The sequence below is a fragment of the Nyctibius grandis genome, chromosome 1, assembly GCF_013368605.1.
Source record: "Nyctibius grandis isolate bNycGra1 chromosome 1, bNycGra1.pri, whole genome shotgun sequence".
In the NCBI taxonomy this organism is placed as follows: domain Eukaryota; kingdom Metazoa; phylum Chordata; class Aves; order Nyctibiiformes; family Nyctibiidae; genus Nyctibius; species Nyctibius grandis.
The window spans coordinates 5,853,240-5,875,248 of record NC_090658.1 but is presented as its reverse complement, the minus strand read 5'-3'; the positions used below and the strand labels follow the sequence as shown (position 1 = coordinate 5,875,248).

General features: G+C 44.3%; 1 protein-coding gene across 1 annotated transcript in view; it reads left to right on the top strand.

Annotated features, from left to right (window-relative positions):
* The first annotated feature begins 13,638 nt into the window (after positions 1–13,638).
* The window catches only part of PAK5 (p21 (RAC1) activated kinase 5), a 40,929-nt gene continuing 32,558 nt past the window's right edge, over positions 13,639–22,009 (top strand). Inside the window, exon 1 of the mRNA XM_068404411.1 lies at positions 13,639–13,842. Within this exon, the coding sequence (XP_068260512.1) occupies positions 13,639–13,842 (204 nt within the window). The remainder of the gene's footprint in view (positions 13,843–22,009) is intronic.

Below are 22,009 nucleotides of genomic sequence, written 5' to 3'. Positions count from 1 at the left end.
TATCACGTCTCATACGTGGGCGAGCTGAGCCTTCAGATTTGGGCATCCTGAGCATTGGTTACTTTCAAGGACATGCCACAAGTAAGAAACAAGATGATATTTCCATTTAAAACATTCAACCGATAGGTAATAACAAGAAAGAATAGTTATAATAACACGGTTGGTTACTGTCAGAGTACTAAAAGGGAGTTTTGCTGGAAAAGGTATTATACAGCCTGCTGTGCTTTGCATCATCATTTTAAAAGCTGTTCAGGATATCTTCCTGCCTTTATCCTGAAGAAGCTGGAAATAATTTAGAAAACCAGGGTTGTCGGTATGGCTGAACTCAAGGCTGGGCGCTGTGCACAATTACACACGCCGGGGTGGGTGCACAGGGTGCAGCCGAAGGCTGAGTCCGTAGCGTGCCTGGAGAGCAGAGACTAACGTATGGGGTATGTTGTAAAGATGTTATTGTCATTCATTTGCAATGTCTCCAATAATTTGAGTATCGTGGCCATCTTAAAGTCATCTTTCTAAAACCTTTCTATTGCCCTGTGAAGCATACAGTAAGTCATCTCTGATGCTCACCCAGAGCACAGACAATTTTCAGATCAGCTGGAACAAAAGGTACCAGGGAATGTATTGAATCATATATCCAAAAATTTGAGGGAAGACCTAAGTTGACATTTGGGGGGTTTTAACTTAAATAGCTTTTGAGTTTTATGTTATTCTGTATCGAAGAACAAGAGGAAAATGATGAAAATGAAATTAAAGGGTTGGTAGGACAATGTATTTTATTTGACCAGAAACAATAATTTTGTTCCAGTAAGAAAATATTTCCATTAGGATCTGAACTCCTTCTGCACACTTATTTCTTATCTCAGCCAGCAAATTGTGCAGTCCCTTTTTTCACTAAGCACTAACTCTGCCCCCCGCCACAACTGCACGTGTTTCCGTAATGCATTTTTTGCAGTCACTTTCCCTGCTCATCTTTTGACTTCCCAGTTGTATCAGCAGCTTTGTTGGAGTCGTTCCTTAATGAAGTAGGGAATGAATGAATGAATGAAGCTCCCTGCCCCTGGAAACAGCGGTGAATGCAACCAGAGTTGGCATGCAGAGATGTCTTTTTTATTATTATTATTATTTTCTAATTGATGGTGTATTTCTGCTGCTGAGATTTCAAGAAGGACGTGTAATCCCAGATGCAAATATGCTAAATTTGTATTTTCCTGGGATCTAAAAAGAGGGCTTGGGGTCTGGCAGGCCACCGGCACCGTTTCCCTGGGCAGGATGGGAGCCATGGGCCATTGATTCCCGAGAGATGATGGCCAAGTTCTTCACCCCTGCGCAGGCTCAGCATCTCCCCCTCTGCGGTAAATAAGATTTCTCAGAAAATACTCGGAGAAGATCGCACCTTCTTTCGCAGACTACTTGTTGCAATGGTGTTTTCTCTACAAAACAGCCTCCTTTGGAGCTGCTCACGAAGTCAGTCAGTCTGGACTGGGGAGGGGTGATGCCATGTTCAAGCGGGAGCATTTCTTCTGGGGGAGAAGTGGCAGTTTGACGTAATTGTCTAAAAGTTTGGAAGCTGAACTAGCTCATCCACATGGTCATCAGGCAGCTTCTGACCAGGGTTTCTGGGAATCGTCTTAGCTGGTCACACAGTCACCTGGCGACCTCCTTTCCTTGTTTTTTTGAGAGGCTGGAAGTGTCCTTTTGGACCCTTTCAGATGAGACCCTTCATCCTGGAGAGGCAAAACATGCCCTTCCCAGAAACAGCGTATGAATGGGCCCAGCAAAATGTAGCAATTCACTTGTGTGCATCCTTCCTCTGAAGGAAGGAATGGGAGCTGCTTTCTGTTGCAGTGTTATCTCTTGGGAGGTGGTGATGGTGGCCGTCGGAGATGCAGTAACCTCTCCAGTTGCTCCAAACCTATCTGCAGTCAAAAACATTTCTATTTTAGTCATTTAAAAGCTGGATAGCAATAAAAACCTCACAGTATCATTCATCTTTCTGGATTTGCACTGGTTGCCCAGAGATAAAAATGTGTGGGTTTTTTCATTCAGTTTAATTACATTATGGTTTTTGTTTGCTTTTCTGTGACTGGTCTCAAAACTTTCACATTGATTTCAGAGATAGAGCATGAAGGGTCTCCAATTCTCCCCACAACCTTTATCTCCTATTTAAACAGAGAACAGGTGAGACCCATCACTTCCAAGCTGATGTCTAGAGGTGGCAAAATAGAAGATCTGCACAGCAAGGTCGCTTAGCTCTGAAAAAATCAGCGTTGAGGAATTACTTGCTTGCAATTATTGATTGTTGTGGATGATCCAAAGGGAGGAGAACTGAGCAGCCATTGCTTTATAAACATTCAGTGTTCTGTATAAAGAGCTTACGGTGAACTTTCTGAAGGAGGTAATAGAGAGTAAGCTCTAGCAAACCCTGGTAGGGATCAGTTCTCATTTTTAATATGGAAACCGAGTATTGCATGACAGCAAGTCAGTAGGTAATAGGGTAAGAATTGACTTTCAAACCAGTTTCTCAGCACAATGCAGAGTGAGAAAAAGACAAGAAAATATGTAAGGAATAAAAATTTAAAGTAGGATCTATACATTTGCAGTTTATTGTAGACTGCAGAAATACTTTTCCTTCAGTTATACATTAGAGTGATACAGAGCAAAACCTGATACTAAGGTAGGAAACCCACAGTGATAACAACAACAGGCATGATTTTCATTTTCCAGGCACGTGCTGTGGATACGTTAATCTATAGACATGTTTGTTTGCATTTTAAAGGCATTTTGACATATCAAATAATCTGATTTTGTTCCATTTCTTGGTAAACAGTTAGAGGTCAGAAGATGTGTTTCATCCTAAAGAACATTCTTATCTGAGGCTTGCCATTAATAATGCATTAGGCAGCATTTGTTTCTGTTGATCATTCATTGGAAAGCAATCTTTACTACAAACGTTATGGTAATAGAGCAATTCCTGAGAGCCAGCACAGCCTGTACTGTTTTAGAAGTAAAACAAGAAATGCAGTTATTGTTATTATTGTAGAAAAAAATCAATGTCTTGAATGTGAATATACCAGTAAGGATTTGTGGCAGGAAGTAGTCTCCAGAGCCCCCGTCTTATTAATGTGCCTCGGTGGCACATGATGCTGTCACAGGCGTGTGTCCCCCACTCCAGTCCCATTCGTGCTCATCACCGCCTGCCCCATAGCACTGGCTGGGTGCTGCAAAATACCCTGTGCTGGGACAGGCACCTCCATAGAGCCCCTCCTTGAGCCAGTTTTGGTGTGTTCGTGGATGCAACCAGCACAAAATAAGTTGGTTTTGAGACCTAGAAATCATTTTGCATCCTTTTTTTAAAGTAAAAGCTGGTTTTTACAGATTACCAAGATACATCAATAGTAAATACAGGGCAGCTGGGAGGAGCAGCGTGGTCTCATGATTAGTCTTTCCTGAGAGCTGTAGCAAAGCCCTACCACAGCCTGACACGCTTTGGTCATTGGTATGTTTGTAATGCCAGCTTTGCAACCACCATCAAGTGTTGGGGAGGAAACTCCATCTCAGAGGATTAAAACTAAAGCCTTACATACAAACCCCAAAATTTTAATGCCCGGGTGTCCCTTTCACTGTGCTGTAGATCGGTGTCAGTCCATCTATTTCGCAGAGGCTTTGCCAGTGGACCCTGCTGAGGATGTGGCCCAGAATGCAGAGATGGTGTAACCTGGTGCATGATCGAGCAGAGCAATTTTCCAAGGGCTTTTCAACCGCTTTACTCAGTCCTTTCTCTTGACAGATCTATGATTTTGTATCCCTGCAGTTCTTATCCTACAATCACCTCAACCTGCAGCAACATTGATATTTACTAATACTAATATTCAGAAATAAGTAATATTGTTTCACAGGTCTGGTTTTGATATTTCCTGCAGGCTTTCCTGATCTCTCTCCTCACTCTGTCCTCTCTACCAATACATCATCCCTTTCATTCTTGACAGTATTTCCTTTTACTGATTATTTTTTCCTATTTCAAAACATAGAAATAGAGTAGCAGTTTCAGTCATCGAAAGAGAATACCTGCATCCTGTATAATATATATAATATATAACTCTATATTTGAAAATATTAATAATATCAACTCAGAAAAAATACTACAACTGCTTAGAAGTTTCAGAAGTAACTTGAGATTTAGGGTGTCTGATTTAATAGGTGCCTTATTTAATACCCCCTCCCTGTGGGAGTCCAGCGTTTCCTACAAAGTAAATACCATTAATTATCTGAAGCTGAACACCCAAAGGACTATTTGCTTCTGCAAATCTTTTCAATTGCTAGAGATGGAAACAATTTGAGTTACCTCCAGGGACTGGTGGGGTTTGGGGTTTTTTTTAATCCTCTTTAATCTGCCCAGAGCTGTTGCAGACTAAATTCACTGTGGGAACCTGTGTCTGTACGTTACTATATGTGTGTGCGTGTGTATAAGATAATAGAGAGTGACTGACTACAATACATGCGTTTAAGCTACTCGGCTGAAAATTACTGAGCATTAAAATCCACTGGGAATGACAAGATTTCTAAATTAGGAAAACACATGTCAGTCAGTGTGTGGAAATGAGTCCTCGTACAAGAGTAGCTTTCAATAAGAGGAATGAGTATGGGTCCCTGGAGTGCATCAATCCTAGTTTGTCCACTCTGTACCGGCTTTTACTATTTCTCTAGAAGCATGCGTTGCCTTTTGGTATTATTTTTTCCCGTCTTTTATTTCATTGTGCATTTCTATTAGATATGTCTCATGGGCCAGCTATCACGAGACACCCTGCTGTGCTGTGACGAATGAAGGCATTTTCGGCCATAAACAAGGTATTGTAGGATTGAAAAGAAACGTGGACAATGACAAGTCCTGGAGAGCTTGTAATTGTTTAAATGTATTTTTATTATATTGTGCAGTGACACGGGAACTCTGGAAAAATTGGCTGATTTGACCTAAGGTTGAAGTGAGCAGAACGCCGCAGGGTAAATCACAGAATCACAGAATCAATCAGGTTGGAAGAGACCTCTGGGATCATCGAGTCCAACCATTGCCCTGACACCACCATGTCAACTAGACCATGGCACTAAGTGCCATGTCCAGTCTTTTTTTAAACACATCCAGAGATGGGGACTCCACCACCACCCTGGGCAGCCCATTCCAATGTCTAATAACCCTTTCTGAGAAGAAATTCTTCCTAATGTCCAACCTGAACCTCCCCTTCATGAGGGGCTTTGGGAAAGATGGCATTTTTGTACTCGTCAGATGTGGTCCAGTCCATCAGTATATATTTTTCCATGATTAAAGCATGTATTTTAATAGTGTTTAAATGACTCATGAGTCTATCCCATCTCAAAAAATACAAGGCACTTTGAAAATCCATAGGAAAAAGTTGAATCCTATTGACAGTCAAGCTTTTTTGTTCCTAAAACTCATGTGGGCATTCATTGAAAATGGTATTTCTATACTTTCTTTGAATTAAAAAAGGTAGTTAGTCTGGAAAAACTGTACCATCACAGGTGATTAATTTTTCATCAGCGACACTATTTACTTACAGAATAGCTTAGCAGGATGGTAGAAGACTCTCAAAATTTGGGCTGTACAGGCTGACTTAGTTAATTCAGGATTTGCAGATCCTTTTTGTTGCTGCCAGAGAGTCGATGTTTAAAATAATCATCTTGATTCATTAGCAGGGTATGTCAGAACATTTTCTAAGGGTTTATTTTATTGTCCCCAAATTGAAATGCTCAAATCATAATAAAGAAGAGCAGAGGGTTAAGATGAGAAATGGGGTCTCTAATGAGACAGGTGAACCAGCCTGGTATTCTTCTGCATTCGGTGTTGTCCATCTACATGACAAAACAAACAACAAACAATATCCTTTCATGAGGTCTGAAACTACCTTGTATCTGAAGAAATACAGAGATCTCCCTCTAGATAAGACCAGTAAATGAATGAATAAATACAAGACGTGACAGCAGGACCCACCTACCTGTGGTTTGAGTGTGCTCTGCAAGGCAGCTGGTTCCTGGGTGCCCCCATGCATCTCCATCCTGTACATCCGGAAAGATCCTCTGGGAGTTAGGGAAGGATTTAGGAGTATCTTATCTGGGAAGTCAAACGGGATTTCTCTTCTGTCCCAGAGTCACAGTGGTGTGTCAGGCCTGACCTGAAATGAGTGCCATTTTTAAGAGCCTTTCCATTAACTTCCATTAATTAACTGGCTTCTTGTTCAGTCCACTCTGCTTTTCCAGGTATTGCTTCTTGCTTAATCTCCTGAAAAATAGGGTAATGTTCTCTGTATTTTCAGTTAAAAGTAGAAAAATAGAGGTAAATTCTTCTGCCTGCAATCAAGGCACAGGTTTTATTTGCAAAGGAAACTTACGCTCTAGTTGCAGCCAGCAGCAGAGGGTCCCCACCGAGAAGCTTAGAACCTTCCTTAAAGCAGACAAAAAGGAAATACAAACCTATTGTTGCTATTTCTTATGTAAAAAAAAACCAACACCAACCACACGTAAGCATTTTCCTCATTTTTATAGCTAGATGGAGAGATATGTGTCAGTCTCCCTCTGCTTGCCTTAGCAGCAGGGAGTTGCACCAGTGTGAGCTGAAGGAGAACCAACATCATTTTTACCTCTCGCTTACAGAGTATTTCTTAGCGATTTATGCTGCCATCAGTCCATACCAGACATTTGCTTTCTCCTTGAGATTGAGTATCAGCCCAGCTCACATTTATCTGCAGTACTGGCTATGCAAGCTGGCTTGACACGTTAATTTAGTTTTTGCTTCTCAGTTCATACTCCTTTATTTACGATCAAATATTGGGAAAGGTTACAATTAATCAGAGCGCGGGAACAGAAGCTGGCGAAGCTAATGATGTATTACTGCATTTTGTTTGCTCTGGAGGGGAATAATTGAGGTCCTTGTGCTACAGAAAACTATCATTAGCAAGTAAAAATTATCAAAGGAAAGCGACCCACACCCGTCTCCCATTTTGCAATCTGCGTTTCTAACAGTTTTCTTAAAAGTTCTTAAAAATGAAGCGTTTTATTAATGTTTTTTGCCTGTGTGGCTGCCTTGGGGTAAAATGTGCCTTTTCACAGGGCACTGGGGGATTCGAGCCCTCGCTGCTGCCCTCCGCTCTGGGCTCACAGACGATACTCAGTGCGTGTGAAGGCAATTTCCAGATGCTAATAGCGTGCCCGTCCCCGAGGAGAAAGGGCTCTGCTGCTGCTTGCTCAGCAAAGGAACCACAGGGAATCCCTGCAGCAAAAAACACAGGCTGACATTTAACGTAGTGTGCGCTTCCTAATTGAAAGTGAACTCATTGCTGGTCGTTTAAAAAGCAAACGGGCTGCTGGACTGAGGTAGGTGATGAACACTGAGCCCTTCCCAAGTGAATATTTACAGCCCAACAAGGTGTGCATAAGAAATACTTGCAGGCTTCCCAGGGTGGCTCGGGGTTACGCTGCTGCTGGACACTGATGGTTTCCTTGGGTTAGTGGGACACAGCATCTGGCTGCTGAAATACTGTAATAAAAAAAATAGGGCTTATGTAGCTACGGTACACAATTATAAGCTCAATTTTTAATTAAAAATACCCATCTCACTTTGTTATTCTAGTTACAAACTTTACAAGGTTATTGTATGTTTTTATGCATGGCAAAATCTCACAGACCTCTGCTCGGTGTCAGTCTGTGGGGTCATCTGGGATGGCAAGTGCCATTGTTAGTGCTTTGCAGATGCACTTTTGGGACCCCTTGGTAGTTTTCAAGACAAAATAAACCTTTCCAACTTCCCTAGTTGTTAACCTAAAAGAATAGCTGCTGGGACAGGCAGAACAAAGTGGCTCTGATGTTTTCATTGGGAACAGGGTCTGGCCCTCCATAAGTCAGGCAGAGTTGAGCAAATTTCTCTCTTACTTGGCGAGTTGGCTGGATTGCTCTTATTTAGGATATGATAAAAGATACAGAATATGATTAGGATTGGAGGCATCCTTTTTTTCATTTTATTCCAACTGCCTTGAGTTTTGCATGCTGCAAGTGCAAAAATTTGTTCTTTGAGGCTATTTACATAAATGTGGACTTTCAGCTTTTCAGTGCATCAGTCCTCCTGATCTCACGTACAGGGGAGGGACAACCCACCAAAACCCCAGGATGGGACCAAATATGAGACTGAACAGAGCAACCTGTCACCTCTGAATGTGAGCTCAGGGATAGCAACTGGACAAGGCTTTAACTTTTTGTGGGAAGGCTGTTGCTGGAAATCCTGCCCTGAGCACAGACACCCTCATGGGAGGAGGACCTGAATGGGCTCTCCTGGCATCCAACATTGCCACCCTCTTAACTCCAGGGTAGGGCTGTAGGATACTTCTGGGTGGAAAAATACCTTCATTTGTGACTGGGAGGCAGCACAATGATGGTGCAGTAGCTGACAGGGTGGATTTGCTTTGCTGGTCTGTGTCTCACACCTTGCACAGGCAGTATCTTGGACACGGGGAATTTTCTCTGCGTGTGGGGACCTGATCTGTCATTGGAGGTCACGTGTGAAATTTGGACCAGTCCGGGAGTCCATCACGCTGCAGTGCTCAGTGAATTATTTCTGTGCATAGAAAGGAATGAAATGAAAAGGAGCAAAATGAAAAGGAGCGAAGTCTGGCATAGATCTAACAGGCAGGGTGTGCTGATTAGCATGTAATTCGATTTGTTAGGCACTACAGTAAACAGCATTAAGTGCAAGATGCAGTGATTGCTCCTGATGGCACCCTTTCAGCATTACCTCGGTTCCTGCAGCAGCTGGATGGAGCGGCGTTATGACTGTTCAGCAGGCACCAGCAGAGCTGGCAGTGCTCCTTTCTTGGGCAGAAGCTTGAATAACACCAATACTGCCATTATAAAAGGTTTTGGGTAGCTGTGTCTACAGAGCACAGCTTGCACATTTATCCTGTTATCCCTACTCCTTCCCCAGTGGCACAACTGGGTCCAGCACTACTGTAGGTTACTCTGGGGTAACTGAGGGTTACTCAGCCCTCAGGGGCAGGAGAGGTGGTACAATACTCTGATTTTCCCTACCAGTATTGTATTTTGCTCCAGTAAATGTCATACCCATATTTTTTCTATCATGGCTTTGGTAAAGAAAGTCCCTTGTCTGTTCTTGGACCATGGGTTGGAGGAGCCCCTCATCATCAGAGCCCTGAGCTGAATACAGACTTCTCTCCTGGCTCCCTGTTAAGAACAGGCTTGCTTTTGATCTCATGCCATCACACTTAGTAAATTCTTTGTTTGTTGCAGCTGAAGGACTACCTCCTTCAAACCTGCCATTTATAAACGCAAAATGAATGTGCTGCATCATTTCAGCATGAGGATAAGTGAAGTCTTTCTACAGCAATACCCCATTGAAGCCCCGTAATGATGAGTCCTGTTTTTTCTTCCCCCCGGAGCTAGCTCAAGCCCACTGCCATCAATCATAGCTGTTGTTAGGACAGACTCCCCCAGCACCCCTCATGTTCAGTATCACCTTGTGCCACATATGTGGTGTTGAAATCAGCCAGACTATTCATTGGCAAAGCACATGCAGGTAGAGGACAGACATCCTGGTTGTGCTCATCCCCACAAAAATAGCCACAAACTAGGAGTACAACACCTCATTTCCTTTCATGCTGCGAGGGCGAGCGCAGTAAAGCTGGACTGAGAGATGACATTTGCTGAGAGACTTGGCACAACCAGGAGTACCTTGGAGGCTGTCAGGAGGAATTAAGTTAAGGGTGAGCGCCCTGGCACGAGGAGGGTCCGGTGAGGATGCCACACAGGCAGCCCCACATCCACTTACCTCCCTTTGCCTCCGCTAAATCCAGGCGATTGTGTCTGTGGGATGTTTTCCCTAACTAATCCCATTAGGAAATTTGGGTTTCTTAACGACAGCGAGAGGCTTGCTGTCTTGCATGACAGAGAATGGATAGGTGCCTGAATGAACTTCTTTTTTAATAAAATGCATTTTGTGCTCTTGACAGAAATTTCATAACATTTATGTTGTATACGTACTATCTGGCATCCTGGGGAACTGGAGAGGTTCATCATTTCTCTTCAAAGCACTTTGCTCTCCAAGGCTTATCAAATTGTTTTAGGAATAAGAGGTACCTTCCTCATTTGTTCACTTGTCCAGGATGTTTTCTACTTCCACACCTGATAAAATGAGAAAATGCTTTAATTTTTGTGTTGTATCAATAAAGCTATAGCAGAGATTAAATTGTCTCTCCTTTTTGAGGTTTAAGGAGAAGCACCTTGTTAGGGACTGAACCAGGGCTCTTGGGAGCCAGGAGCAGAAGGTTTCACTGGCTTGGTGGCCCCAAACCTGCATCCTCAGACAGCTAAGGCAAAGAAGTAGCATCATTCCCATTCTTTGGGAGAAATCAGGGGAAATTAAGTTTCCTTGTGATTGCTGTGTATATTAATTACAGTTATTTAAAGGGACCACGGTAAGGAGAGGTCAGCTTTGCTTTACAGTGAGGCAGAGAGACCTTGCTGGCTGATGAAGCAACGCAGCAGTGCACAGCATTTATTATTGATACCCTTTAAGAACCAGTCAAGGCTTTGCTCCTTTTGGTAGCACCAAGAGACTGTTTGCAGAGCTGGGCCAGGTGGCCATGGGAGGAGCCCTACCCTGCTACCAAGGGGCTGAGACCACCATCAGCCAGGCTTCCTGGCCACCAAGATGCACAGCATTTGTGCATTTGCCCGCATGGCTGAATCCATCCCTTGCTGCGTGAGGTGCCAGTATTGCTCCCTGTCTCTCCTGCTGTAGCTTCACAGTCAATTTAAGTTCATCTGAGCATGAGCTGCAGTCAAGAGGGGAGCAAGTCCCACTGCCCAGGCTTCAGACACCATCCCCATGGCCTTGGCATCAGGTTTGAGACTAAAATATTCTCCTGAGAAAGTAAAGGTCCCACTGGGCCAAATTTCACATTTGCTTCTAGCTGCAGTGGTATTAAAACAAGAGCACAACGTGTCAAAGGGCAATCTAAAAATGATGGGGTTATATCTTGTTGAATGAATCTGCTGTATGTTTTTTGAAAAGGCAATGTACAGCCAGCTGATGTGCTTTTATTTATCTGATGTTGTTTGGTGCTCTAGAGGACTTCAAGCATCTAACAGCTGCATTAGGGTACAAGTCCAGCGGGAAACCCTGGAAGTACTGGCATTGATCAGATGAAGAAGTACATGTCTAGAGCTGATGGTTTAAAATGTGACTCCAATAGGCCTCATAGATCCACATCCCAGAGGGTGAATGAAATCAATCCAGTGCCATTGATCTGCAGCTGGCTGCGATTTGTGGAGCCCTGCGGATGAGCAGTGAATACAATCTACTACCTGAACTGCTGGCTCCTTGTGTTTGAGCCTTGAAAACAAATAAGCTTTGACCAGAGACCAACCGTGACATCTTTGGGTTAGGCTGGAAACACCTCTGCAAGTGCCACAAGGTACCCAACACGCAAAATAAAAAGTTCATAATGTTGGAAGTGGAAAAAGGGCTAGATAGCAAGGCGATCATAAGAGAATTCAGGAGAGGAAGATGCCAGAGTTAACAGAGATGGAGAGAGTGTCAAAAGGACAGGAGGTTTGGAGGGAGTTCACAGAAGGGGAGCAAAGCCAGAGGGAGGTGTGGAAGATGAGACCTGTGAAGAAGGGCCAACAGGAGCATGTCTGCTCTGTCTAAAGCAAATACACACAAGGGAGACGTAATCCCCTGCAAACACACAGGAGGGACTCCCAAAGCAGCCAGCAATCAATTTTCAAGTAATGGACCTGATCTTTAAATAAACTAGTAAAAGGGAATGACAGTAGAATAAATACCTGATTTATCATCCCATCTTTTTTTTGCAGCAGCAATGCAGCTGTATTTTCTTCCTCAAGCTTCTCCTCTCCACCTCCTGAATCATAAAGTCAGGGCAGCACCTTTACAGCTGAGTCTCTCCTGTGATACAAGGGGTTTTATAGCTCTGCCAGCCTCCTCACCCAGCTGCTACTTCAGGCAGATGCTGCTCAAGGGCTCACTGAGTCCTGCTTGAAATGGCCATGAGATCAGGGTGGAGGACTGTTTTGAGACAGCAGAGGACAGTTTTCCAGGACAGGACAGTATTTCACTGAAAAGCAGCAGGACCTCTGTCTGTTTCCCTGGCACCAGGAATTTCTCCTTGCCTTACACAGCAGGTTTCTGGAGTCCTTCAGAAAGTCAGTTCTGAACTTGCCTCAATGTGACCTTTAAGCTCCACTTTGTTGTAAGGTGAGACCCACCAAACCCAAGGGTTAATCCAGATTGTGAGTGTATTGGCTATTTATTATGCCAATAGAATGAGCAAATACCTTCGTCCCTTTCAGTTTGCAGTTCATGCCTCCTTCCACTTTGCCTCTGAAACCTCTCTTGCCCCAGCTATCTGCCTGTGTGCCCTGCAAACCCTCCTGCTGCCTTCCCCAGGCTCCTCAGGAGGGGCAAAGCAGACAGGAGGAAGGCAAACAAACCCATTCTTGTCAGGAAATTACAACTAAATAGTTGACCAAAACACTCACTTTTTGCAGAGTAAGTACTGTAACGATTAGCTTTACCAGGCAGCCAGGTCAACCCAGGTCTCTCCAGTGATGCATGAGCTGGGAAGGTCACATTTCCTCCAGCAGCCTAGAGTTTCTTGCGTGTATAACATTGGAGGGGCTCCTCTCTCTTCTCCTGCACGAAGACCAAAGGAGTTGATCCTTCCTCCTGGACCTTAAAAGGAGTAGGGCTGTTTCTGTAAGGCATCCCACCTGAGTCTGCTGGCCAGGAGCCAGGGAGTTGCACCCACCCAGGCATAAACCCAGGTGCTTTGGGCATGTGGCTCTCTCAAGCAAATGGTTTCTCTCTCCAAGGAGAAGTCACACCATGTAAATATGATGATTATAGCAGCTGATATTTGATACTGTTTTTAAGCAGGACCTGTTACAAATACAGATGACCTTAGATCAGGTTGGAATTAGATTTGAGCTCTTCATCTATTTGCATCGCTGAAATGGTATAGGAATAAATCCCTCTTTCACTGCTGCTGGGTGAGACATAGATACGAACACAGCAGGGCCAGGCTTTCATCTGGGATGGGTTGTCTTTTCTCCAAGATCTGGTGTATAGATTTAAGATAAAAAGCTGTGTGTGCATTTGCTCTTGTGGTGTGTCGGGGCACGGCTCGCCACTTACACCGTGTGCTGTCCTCCCAGCAAAGCCGTACGCTGCTGCTGGTGCTGCTCAGGGCTGTGAGCTTTCACGGGATGCAACTTGCAGCACAAGCAGATAGCAGAGAGACCTGGGGCTTTCTCAACTGGGAGCAGAGGCATTTCCTTGTTTCATAAGGTATTACGAACATATGTAGATTAGAGGCTGGGTTAATTTCTTAAAATCTCAGATCCTGTGAGAGGAGGTCAGGTAAGTGCTTTCCTTGCATAGATCTCAGACAGAATGTGTGGAGTAAAGTTCATATAGGTATTTGGCTAATAACATCTACTAAAATCATCTATGCAGTTGAGAGAATGGTTGCACGTCGCAACAAAGCATAAAGATTTTTTTTTCTTTCCTGTTTCCCTGTGACTTCTCCAGATTTTTCCACCATGTTCGGAAAGAAGAAGAAAAGGCTTGAAATTTCTGGGCCCTCCAACTTCGAACATCGGGTTCACACTGGCTTTGACCACCGGGAGCAGAAGTTCACGGGACTACCTCAGCAGTGGCACAGCTTGCTGGCGGACACGGCGAACAGGCCGAAGCCGATGGTGGATCCATCATGCATCACTCCCATCCAGCTCGCGCCTATGAAGGTATCGTGCAAAGTCACCTTTTGAGTTTCCTAACCTACCTTTAATTGCATGTAACCTTAATGAAGTAATACCAATAGTGGCTGTCCCAGGAGACAGGCACGCCTGGGGAGTGTGCAAGTACAGAGAGAGCTGCAAATCCAAATATTTAATAGTGGAGCTGCAAGGAAAAAGAGTTGTATGTATCAAACTTAAATGTCCCAGAAGAGTGTGAGTCATGGATCTTGCAGGGGCCATGCCTTCACGCTCCCAGGCTGCAGAAGAAAAAGCCACAAATCCCCATGGAGGCCCAAAATGATGCTCCTCTGCAGCATAAAGCTCCTTGATAATTAATTTAAGAATGGTGCTTTAGGCAAAGGCAGTTTGGAGCAAGGGAGGGAGGGGAAAGTACACGAAAGGAAAAAAATTAAATTGCTTGTTCAGCCAGGCAAGGAGCTCAGGGAGGGATCTCATTGCCACCCGCCGCTGCCTGGAAGGGGTGACACAGGTGATGGAGCTGAACTCCTTGATAGGTGGTAAAATGAGGGGAAACAACCCCAGGTTGTGGCTTGGGAGGTTCAGGCTGGACAGCTGGGGAAAAAACTTGGCTCGGAGGGTAGAGTGGCGCTGGACGGAGCACCAGCACGGCTCTGTGATCCCTGTCCTTAGAGGCTCAGGATCCTGGTAGACAAATTTGCCCTGATTTAGCAGCATTTCTGGGATTGCACATCCTAACATGCCGGTAAATCACACCTGTGTGCTGGTGGTAGCCTATACCACTCTGGTCATGTACATCTCGCTGTCATGCAGCTGCAAAATAAATGTAGGATTTAATTTTCATGTGGATTTTTCTGCAGCAAGAGAAAATCAGATAATCCCAAGAGCACAGACCCTGTATTTATATTTGATAAGTGCTCTTTGCTAAATTTACATTTACTGCCTGCTCCTGAAGGACACTTATCAGTTGCTGATAACTGCTGGGTGTTGCTACGGGACAAGGGGGATAAAACCAGTGTCTTGATTTTTGCCTGTAATAAGATATCGTAGTGTATAATAGAGGCCCAGAATAATGAGGAAAAAAGTAGGCAAACCTTTTCCTGCTGGGAGAGGAGAGCAACTTTGTTCCACAGCCCTTCTTAACACCAAAATATTCCTGAATGTTTTGACATGAATGTGTAAAGATGTTTTAAAATGAAAAAAAAAAAAATCAGTTTGCTATCTTGCAGCAGTACCATCTCTTTTCTGCAGTTCTGGAACCATAAATCCATAAGCTTAAAAATTTTTAAAATGTATTAACTTTCTCAGCACCACAGAGGCAGTATGACTCTGGGTCTAGGCCTGCGAATGGACATATGCATAGCTGGGTTCACGTGCAGAGTCCCACTGAAGCAATACACACTGCAGGGTGTGAAGGATCAAGCCCCAAATGAATAATTGCCACATTTTGAAGTGGAGAAAATCACTGTCAGTTGGTTCCAATAAATTGTCAATTCTTGCTTTTGTGTCTGTGTATCAGAGGTCTGCATATGTCTATGTATCAGGAGTCTATTTGTGTGCGTATACCAGGGACGCACTTCTGAACTAAACCATCCTGTGCCAGGAAGGGGCTGGGGCCAGGAGCCAAAATGCAGCTCCCAAGCCGAGCTCATTCTTCCAGTGTAGCCTTGGGCCGTGGTGGTCCTTGATGCAGCAGCGCATCCCACGACATCTCCCCAGGATGCGTGTCCTGGGGACAGGATGCCTGCAAGCTGGTCCCCATCTCGGCAGTGGCCGTGGGGCTGAGCTCAAACAAGCCTGTCTACAGAGACCTGCAGGAAGGGTTTTCTGCATGGATGGAAGATGTGGATTTGGAAGCAGATTACCCAAATAGCAGTTAATAGCATACCACTGCTCCAAAGGTATAGTTAGACGAGAAAATTGGGTTAAGACTGAAGGGTTCAAGAAATTGTGCCTTCACCCTCCAGTTACTTTCCCTGTCCGAGACTCCATTACAGCCTATTGAAATGGGCCTCCATAATCGTGCTGGAAAAAACAGGTTGGTTTTAATAGCAACTAAGAGGCATTGACTGTCATCTGAGGATTTGCTTTTAACTCTATTGCAAGATACCATTTTACTGTATATTTATTAAGAATTAACATGCTTTGTTTTGATATAACTTAACTTATGGAGAGAAACTGAGTTGTGGCCACTTTAAGAATATTTAATGTTGCTAAACTAGTTCAGCATAATCATTTAACTTAGATGAATTTTTTTATGTGTGCACATGCACCAGCAGCTTTAGTTCTGTTGAAGGGTTCTGTTGAAAGGCACTGAGGATTTCATTACTTCAGTGAGAACTGAAGGTTTAAAATACACTTGCAGTTCGTAAAGATAGGAACCAAAGGTTCCAAGATCTCAATGTTGTTTACAACTTTTCTCTTTTCCACTCAGCGGTTGATAGTTTAATTAACACACTTGTAGATGCCCTGAGGTGCAGCAGCAGAAGATGCATAATTGTGTCCTGAGTCACAGTATTAAGTTAGGCTGAGGCATTTGGCCAGAGTTGGTTTGTGCTGTGGTTTTGGGTCATACAGCATCTCCATAACTCCACTATTCTGCACTCCTAAGTTTATTCTCTGTTTAATTACTTCAGTATGACTACCCCTATGGTGTGAGGCAGATGTGTTCCTGCTAACAGGTGCTCCTTCACTACTGAAGAGTAGCACAGATCATAGAGGTAGATTTTGAGAGCATGATTTCTTGGTTTTGAGACAGAACTGGTGTTTGCTTGCTTTGGGCTTCACATGAAGGGTGGATGGAGGGAAAGACTTTTTCTTTATTTCGGTAGGTTTTGTAGCTTTCCCAGTTAGTGATGTTTACTTGTTTCTCAGTGTGCAGAGTAGATAGGATCTCATGGTACATAGTGTATCCCTTTGGCTAAAACAAATAAATGATAAATATTCTTACTGCTCCATTTGTATTCAAAGGCAGCAGCGATGACGAAGAGGCAGCGCCCTGGGCTCCCAAATATCCTGGGGGATGTCATCGCCCTGCCTCTGCGTTGGCTGGGGTGAAAGGCTTGCAGTGCTTTTGCACACGAGTGGCAGCAGCTTGTCATGGCAATATCAGCATTTGAATCCAAACCTGAGCTGACTGTACAAATTGATTCATTTCAAGTACGAGGAGAGACAATAATGGGATTTCCCTTCTCGGAGTGGGTGACCCAGATACCAGCAGAATATTGTGTATTTCAGATGCTAACACGAGTCAGTAAAACACAGCAGAAAAATTCATGAAAAATAGAAAGCGACAGTGATATTGGTAGGTTTGGGGTGTGGAGACAGAGAGGTTTGAAAAAAGGCTGATTGTTCACTGAGAACATCTCTGCATGAAAAATGTGAACCGTCTGTGTCTTCCTGTACTTAAAATAGGCTTCACGAAGTCTGAGGTCCTGATGCCAGGCCTCCCAGTCCTCTTGCTTCAGTACTTTGTAGTTGTCCCGTTGTGTACCTGAGCTCATGGTCTGCGTGTTTGCCCTCAGCACGTGATACGCTTGGTCTGTCATCACCGTTACGCTACACAGGAGCTTCAGCGTGTTGCCACCCTTTGATTTTTGAGAAGCTTCAGAATCGATAACGAAGCAAATGCCTCGTCCTTTGGCAGCAAAACTCATCTTCATGGTTTCTCCACTCTGCTCAAAATATTAGGAAGACAAACACCAGAACCCTTATTTGGGGGATTTTTGCTTAGCATCGGCTTTGTAAAGATGCTCCATTAAGATGCTTGAATGCCTGCTGCTGTCAGTGGGATGGCACTGAAGATGGCACTTGTTAAAATCCCTTCTCATGTTTCCTAGTACAGCAAACAGCTGAGCGTCCTCACTTCTGTCAAGTTACTGGAGGAAAATAAATGCCATTTGTTTCTGAAAAAACACGACGCTGGGGTTATTCTTCAGTTATCTGTGCTGGTACGTGAAGCCTCCATTGCTTTGCTTTTGTTGATGTGTTGGGTAGTCTCACCCATCCACACTGTCAGCAAGATCAAGGTACCCAACTTGAGGATGACATGGTGGAGGGCTTGTCCTTGAGTAAGGAGGGAGGTGGCTGTGAGTATTTGGGTGGCAAAATATATAGAAGCATCAAGAGGACTGAATCCTTCCTGCTGGGACCTCTGCATGTCTTTCTCTCCCGAGCACGTCGCAATAAATCCAACCATGCTCATGTGGTGGAATTTCACGTTTCCTGAATTTTCTCCCCCATTTTCTTCCCTCGAAAACACAGGGTGTAAGGGGATGAGGGCTTTCGCTACCCCGTGGTGTCTGACGTGCACTGAGGTGAGCATTAGCACAGCTTGGCTATGCAGAGGGGTCCGTGTTCAGCCACTAAAGGCAGAGTGAGATCCTCAGCTTGACACCGATGCTGTATTGTCAGTAAAATGGAAGGAGCCTCTTCTGTGCCGTGTGGGTTGAGCTGCCTGAAAAATAGAGAAAACATCATCCTTTCCATCACTTCCCCAAAATGCCCTTGAATGCCCCACGGCTGGGCTGAGATGCACATTAATTTGAGATGCACATTAGTTGTGCCATTAACCCGCGGCAGTTCATTTACCTGACGTCCTGCAGTGCGTGGGTGTTGGAGGGCAGAGAATTTATGTAGGGGACAGACCGCAGGATCACTGGCTTCGCTCTCTCTCTTTCATCTTCATGTTTCAGTGGTCTAATCTGTATGTTTTGTCTTATTAGTTTTTCTCACTTCTGCCTCTCAAACCTTGACCCCGACCCTGGTGTGTTAACTGTAATCTTTAAAACCTTTCTAAGCTTCTACTGCAATATTTCAGCCTCTCTACTACACAGGGAAAAAATAATCAGAAAATGAGTTACTGGTCATGGCCCTTTTAATAGCTCTGTCATGAAAATCAAAGCTTGTGTTTACTGTGCATGTTGACAGAAGGACAAGCAGACATTTCCCTTACCCATCCTATTTGGCCTCCTAAAGTATTTCCAGCAGTGAAATTCAAGCCTAATTTAAGGTGTCATTTTTCTCCTATGTTTACATGCTTTCCTTGCTTAGATGGAGGACGCTGAGTATTTGCACAGAGCCGTGCACCGTGGTGCTGAGTGGCCAAAGACCTCAAAGAGAGGAGATGAGCAGGGGTCCTTGTCTAGGCTTGAGCACTCAGAAATGTCCACCTCTCATTCGATAACCCCCAGCCCTCTCCTCCTGCATGGAGGGGAAATGCCTGACCAGGAAAAGGGGGTTTTAGAAACAAAGAGCTGTTCAAAGGCTTTACCCGCTGCCTGGGGGCAGATGGACAAAGAGGTGGTTGTCCTGACCTCTATTCCTCGCCCTCCCAGATTTTTACCTCTCCTTCTTGAGAGCAGCTCCTTCTTTTTTGCATATTCCTCCCGTGGTACCTCTTTAGATGGGACAGTCTGAAGTTGCTTGAAGAAGGTTGGCTCCCATCCCAGCAGGACGCTGTGGACCCACAGCACTGCTCTTGCTGGGACAGGACCTGGGAGGCTGCTGACATCTCGTGGGCCTTCCATGTAACCACATCATGAAAATTCATGCTCAATAACTCACGTTTCCTAATTACACGCTTTGCAATCGCACGTTGAGCCTGACGCATGCTCAGCCAGGAGGAGAGAAGGTAGAGGGAGTGTCTCCAAAAAGGGCAAGAGCCAACACCTTGCAGCATAGGAAATTCTGGGTGAAAGGAAGATATTTTGCCAGCAAACGTGGTTGAGCAGCGAGACAGCAGCCCAGAGGGGCTGTGGGATCTCAGGCTTTGGAGAGGGCAAAACTTGATGGACAACGCCGTGAGCAGCCTGACTGGACTTTGACGTTAGCCCTGCTCTGAGCAGGAGGTTGGACTGGATGACCTGCAGACATTCCTTCCAGCCTCAGTTCTTCTGTGGTTATCTTCACCTACAAGTGATTGTGGTCAGATTTGTAATTGTCCTGTAAGGCAGCCCCACTTCCAATTTATTTTGATCACTGGACAGGAACGCGTTTGATGCTACATGGTGCCAGAAGAACCTATGGCAACATATTTAAGTAGAAGCTTTTTCTTTCAAAGGGATAATGCTTCACTTTTGAGGGCTATTTGATTTACCACATTTTTAAGTGACAATACTGCTTCAGTTCATCTCTGTACCCCCGTGTACAGACACAATACAAATATGCCACCTAGTGTCCATGGATGTGTCTTACTGCGACATTCGCTTGGTGTGAGAAGAGCCAAGTTGCCAGTTTTGTGTAATCTTGCAGGAAATCTGTCACTGTACCAATAAAACTCAGCCACAGTAGGAATAAATGCCAGAAGTACACAGCTCAGAAGTTTTTTATGATATATATCACTGGGTTAATATGTTCTCATACGTACTACATTGTACAGAGGAAACTTTTGGTTTTATTTCTGATTGTCTGATTTCAGAAAATTACAGGTTTTTACATAATTCCTTTAGAAGAATATTGCTGCTGCCTGTGAAGTTGAGTTCGACAAGAGAGAAAATGCCTGAATAATAGGAAGAAATTGTTCAGATGAGTCGTTCGTTTTATGGAAAATGCATCAGCTGGAAGAAGATACATTGTGGAGATCAGAAATTGTTGGTTTCATTTTTTTCTGTGAAAGTATTTAAATATTTTGGTTTCAAAAATCAAAGCAGTCTTGGATGTGAAGTGCCCCAGGAAACAGCCCAGAGCCGGGCTGTTAACAGCGACTCATCTTCTGGCACCACCATGGCGGGAGCTGCCCGTCTCTCTCTACCAATGGACCCTGGGCAGGAGGTCAGGTGAGGTGAAAAAATGCCTGAGGACAAAAGTTAGGGGACAGGAGTGCTATTGCTCCAATAATACTGGTTTCTCCTTTCCTTGCACCCTCCTCAGGTCTTCTCCATACCCATATCCACATACATTCAGTGACATTAATACATCTTCATCTCTGTCAAAAGTACATTAACTGGTGCATGGATTTGTTACTTCAGTGTCACACTGGCAACATAGAGTCATCATAAAATGAAGCCAAGCCTGTCAGCGTTTGAGGCATTTGGACAATGCCCTTAATAACATGCTTTAACTTGGTCAGACCTGCATTGGTCAGGCAGTTGGACTAAATGATTGTTGTAGGTCCCATACAACTGAAATGGTTCTAGTCTAGTCTAGTCTAGTCTAAGGACTCACCTCTTCCCGTGGTGCTTTTAACTGGTGCATTCTCAGATCTTCTTTATAGTTTTGAGTATCTGGCTTTCTGAACAGCAAAGTTTCTGATCAGCTTTTTAGCAGCAGCTTTTTCATTTTCATACCATTGCGTTCCATGCTATTGAAGCACTTCAGCCTGACTTGAAATTGTTTTTCTAGAGCCTCATTTGGAGAAGAAAAACCAGCATCATTATCATTTCAGATTGACTCAAAACACAAACTGTTCCTCAGTTTTTCAGTTCAAATAATGAACCTGTAAAATCAATTATTCACATAGTTTTTCTGACCAAGATATTTGTCCCCCATAACAAACCCCTCAGGTTCAGCGAGGTACGTTTGGGGGGTCTGTCTGCAGCTGAACTGTAGAAACCAGCATCAGGGTTTACAAGCAGGACCTGGCCATCCTAGAGAAACACTGAGATTGCAAGTAAAAACCCTCTCCCACCACACAGAATAAATACTGTAAGTGGCAAAACAAGTTTTTTCACATTCCGTCTTATTTCTATCCTTTAAATGTGCTCAAATGACCCAGGAGCAATGCCTGCAGAAATGTGATTTGCAGAGGTTGTCCCTCTAGCTAAGGCAGATAACACTGGGTAGGGAATGATGCTTTGGTCCACGTTGGACCATGTAGACAAGTTCAGCACTGCACTAAGGCTTTAAGTACTTCATTTTGCCTCTCTGCCTTGGAGGAGTGATAATCAGTTACCTGCTGATCGTGTCCCTCATTCAAAAGGTCCCTTTTGACATCCCCGAAGGAGCTTGTGCTACCAATACCCTACTCCTGCAGCTACTTGGAGGCAGGCTTGCACCTACCCCTGCACAGTCCCACTGAGCTCATTGAGCTCTTCCCTGGAGTTGTGTCACTGCTTGCTGTTTGCAGGTTGGAGAGCTAAGGATGCTGTTCAGAAATCCTTCGTCATCTGAGTTCGCTTTGTTCATGCGACAGTTGACGTTGATTTGAATTGGTCTGCTCACATGAGAAAGGATTTACTTTACCTGGGCCTGCAGC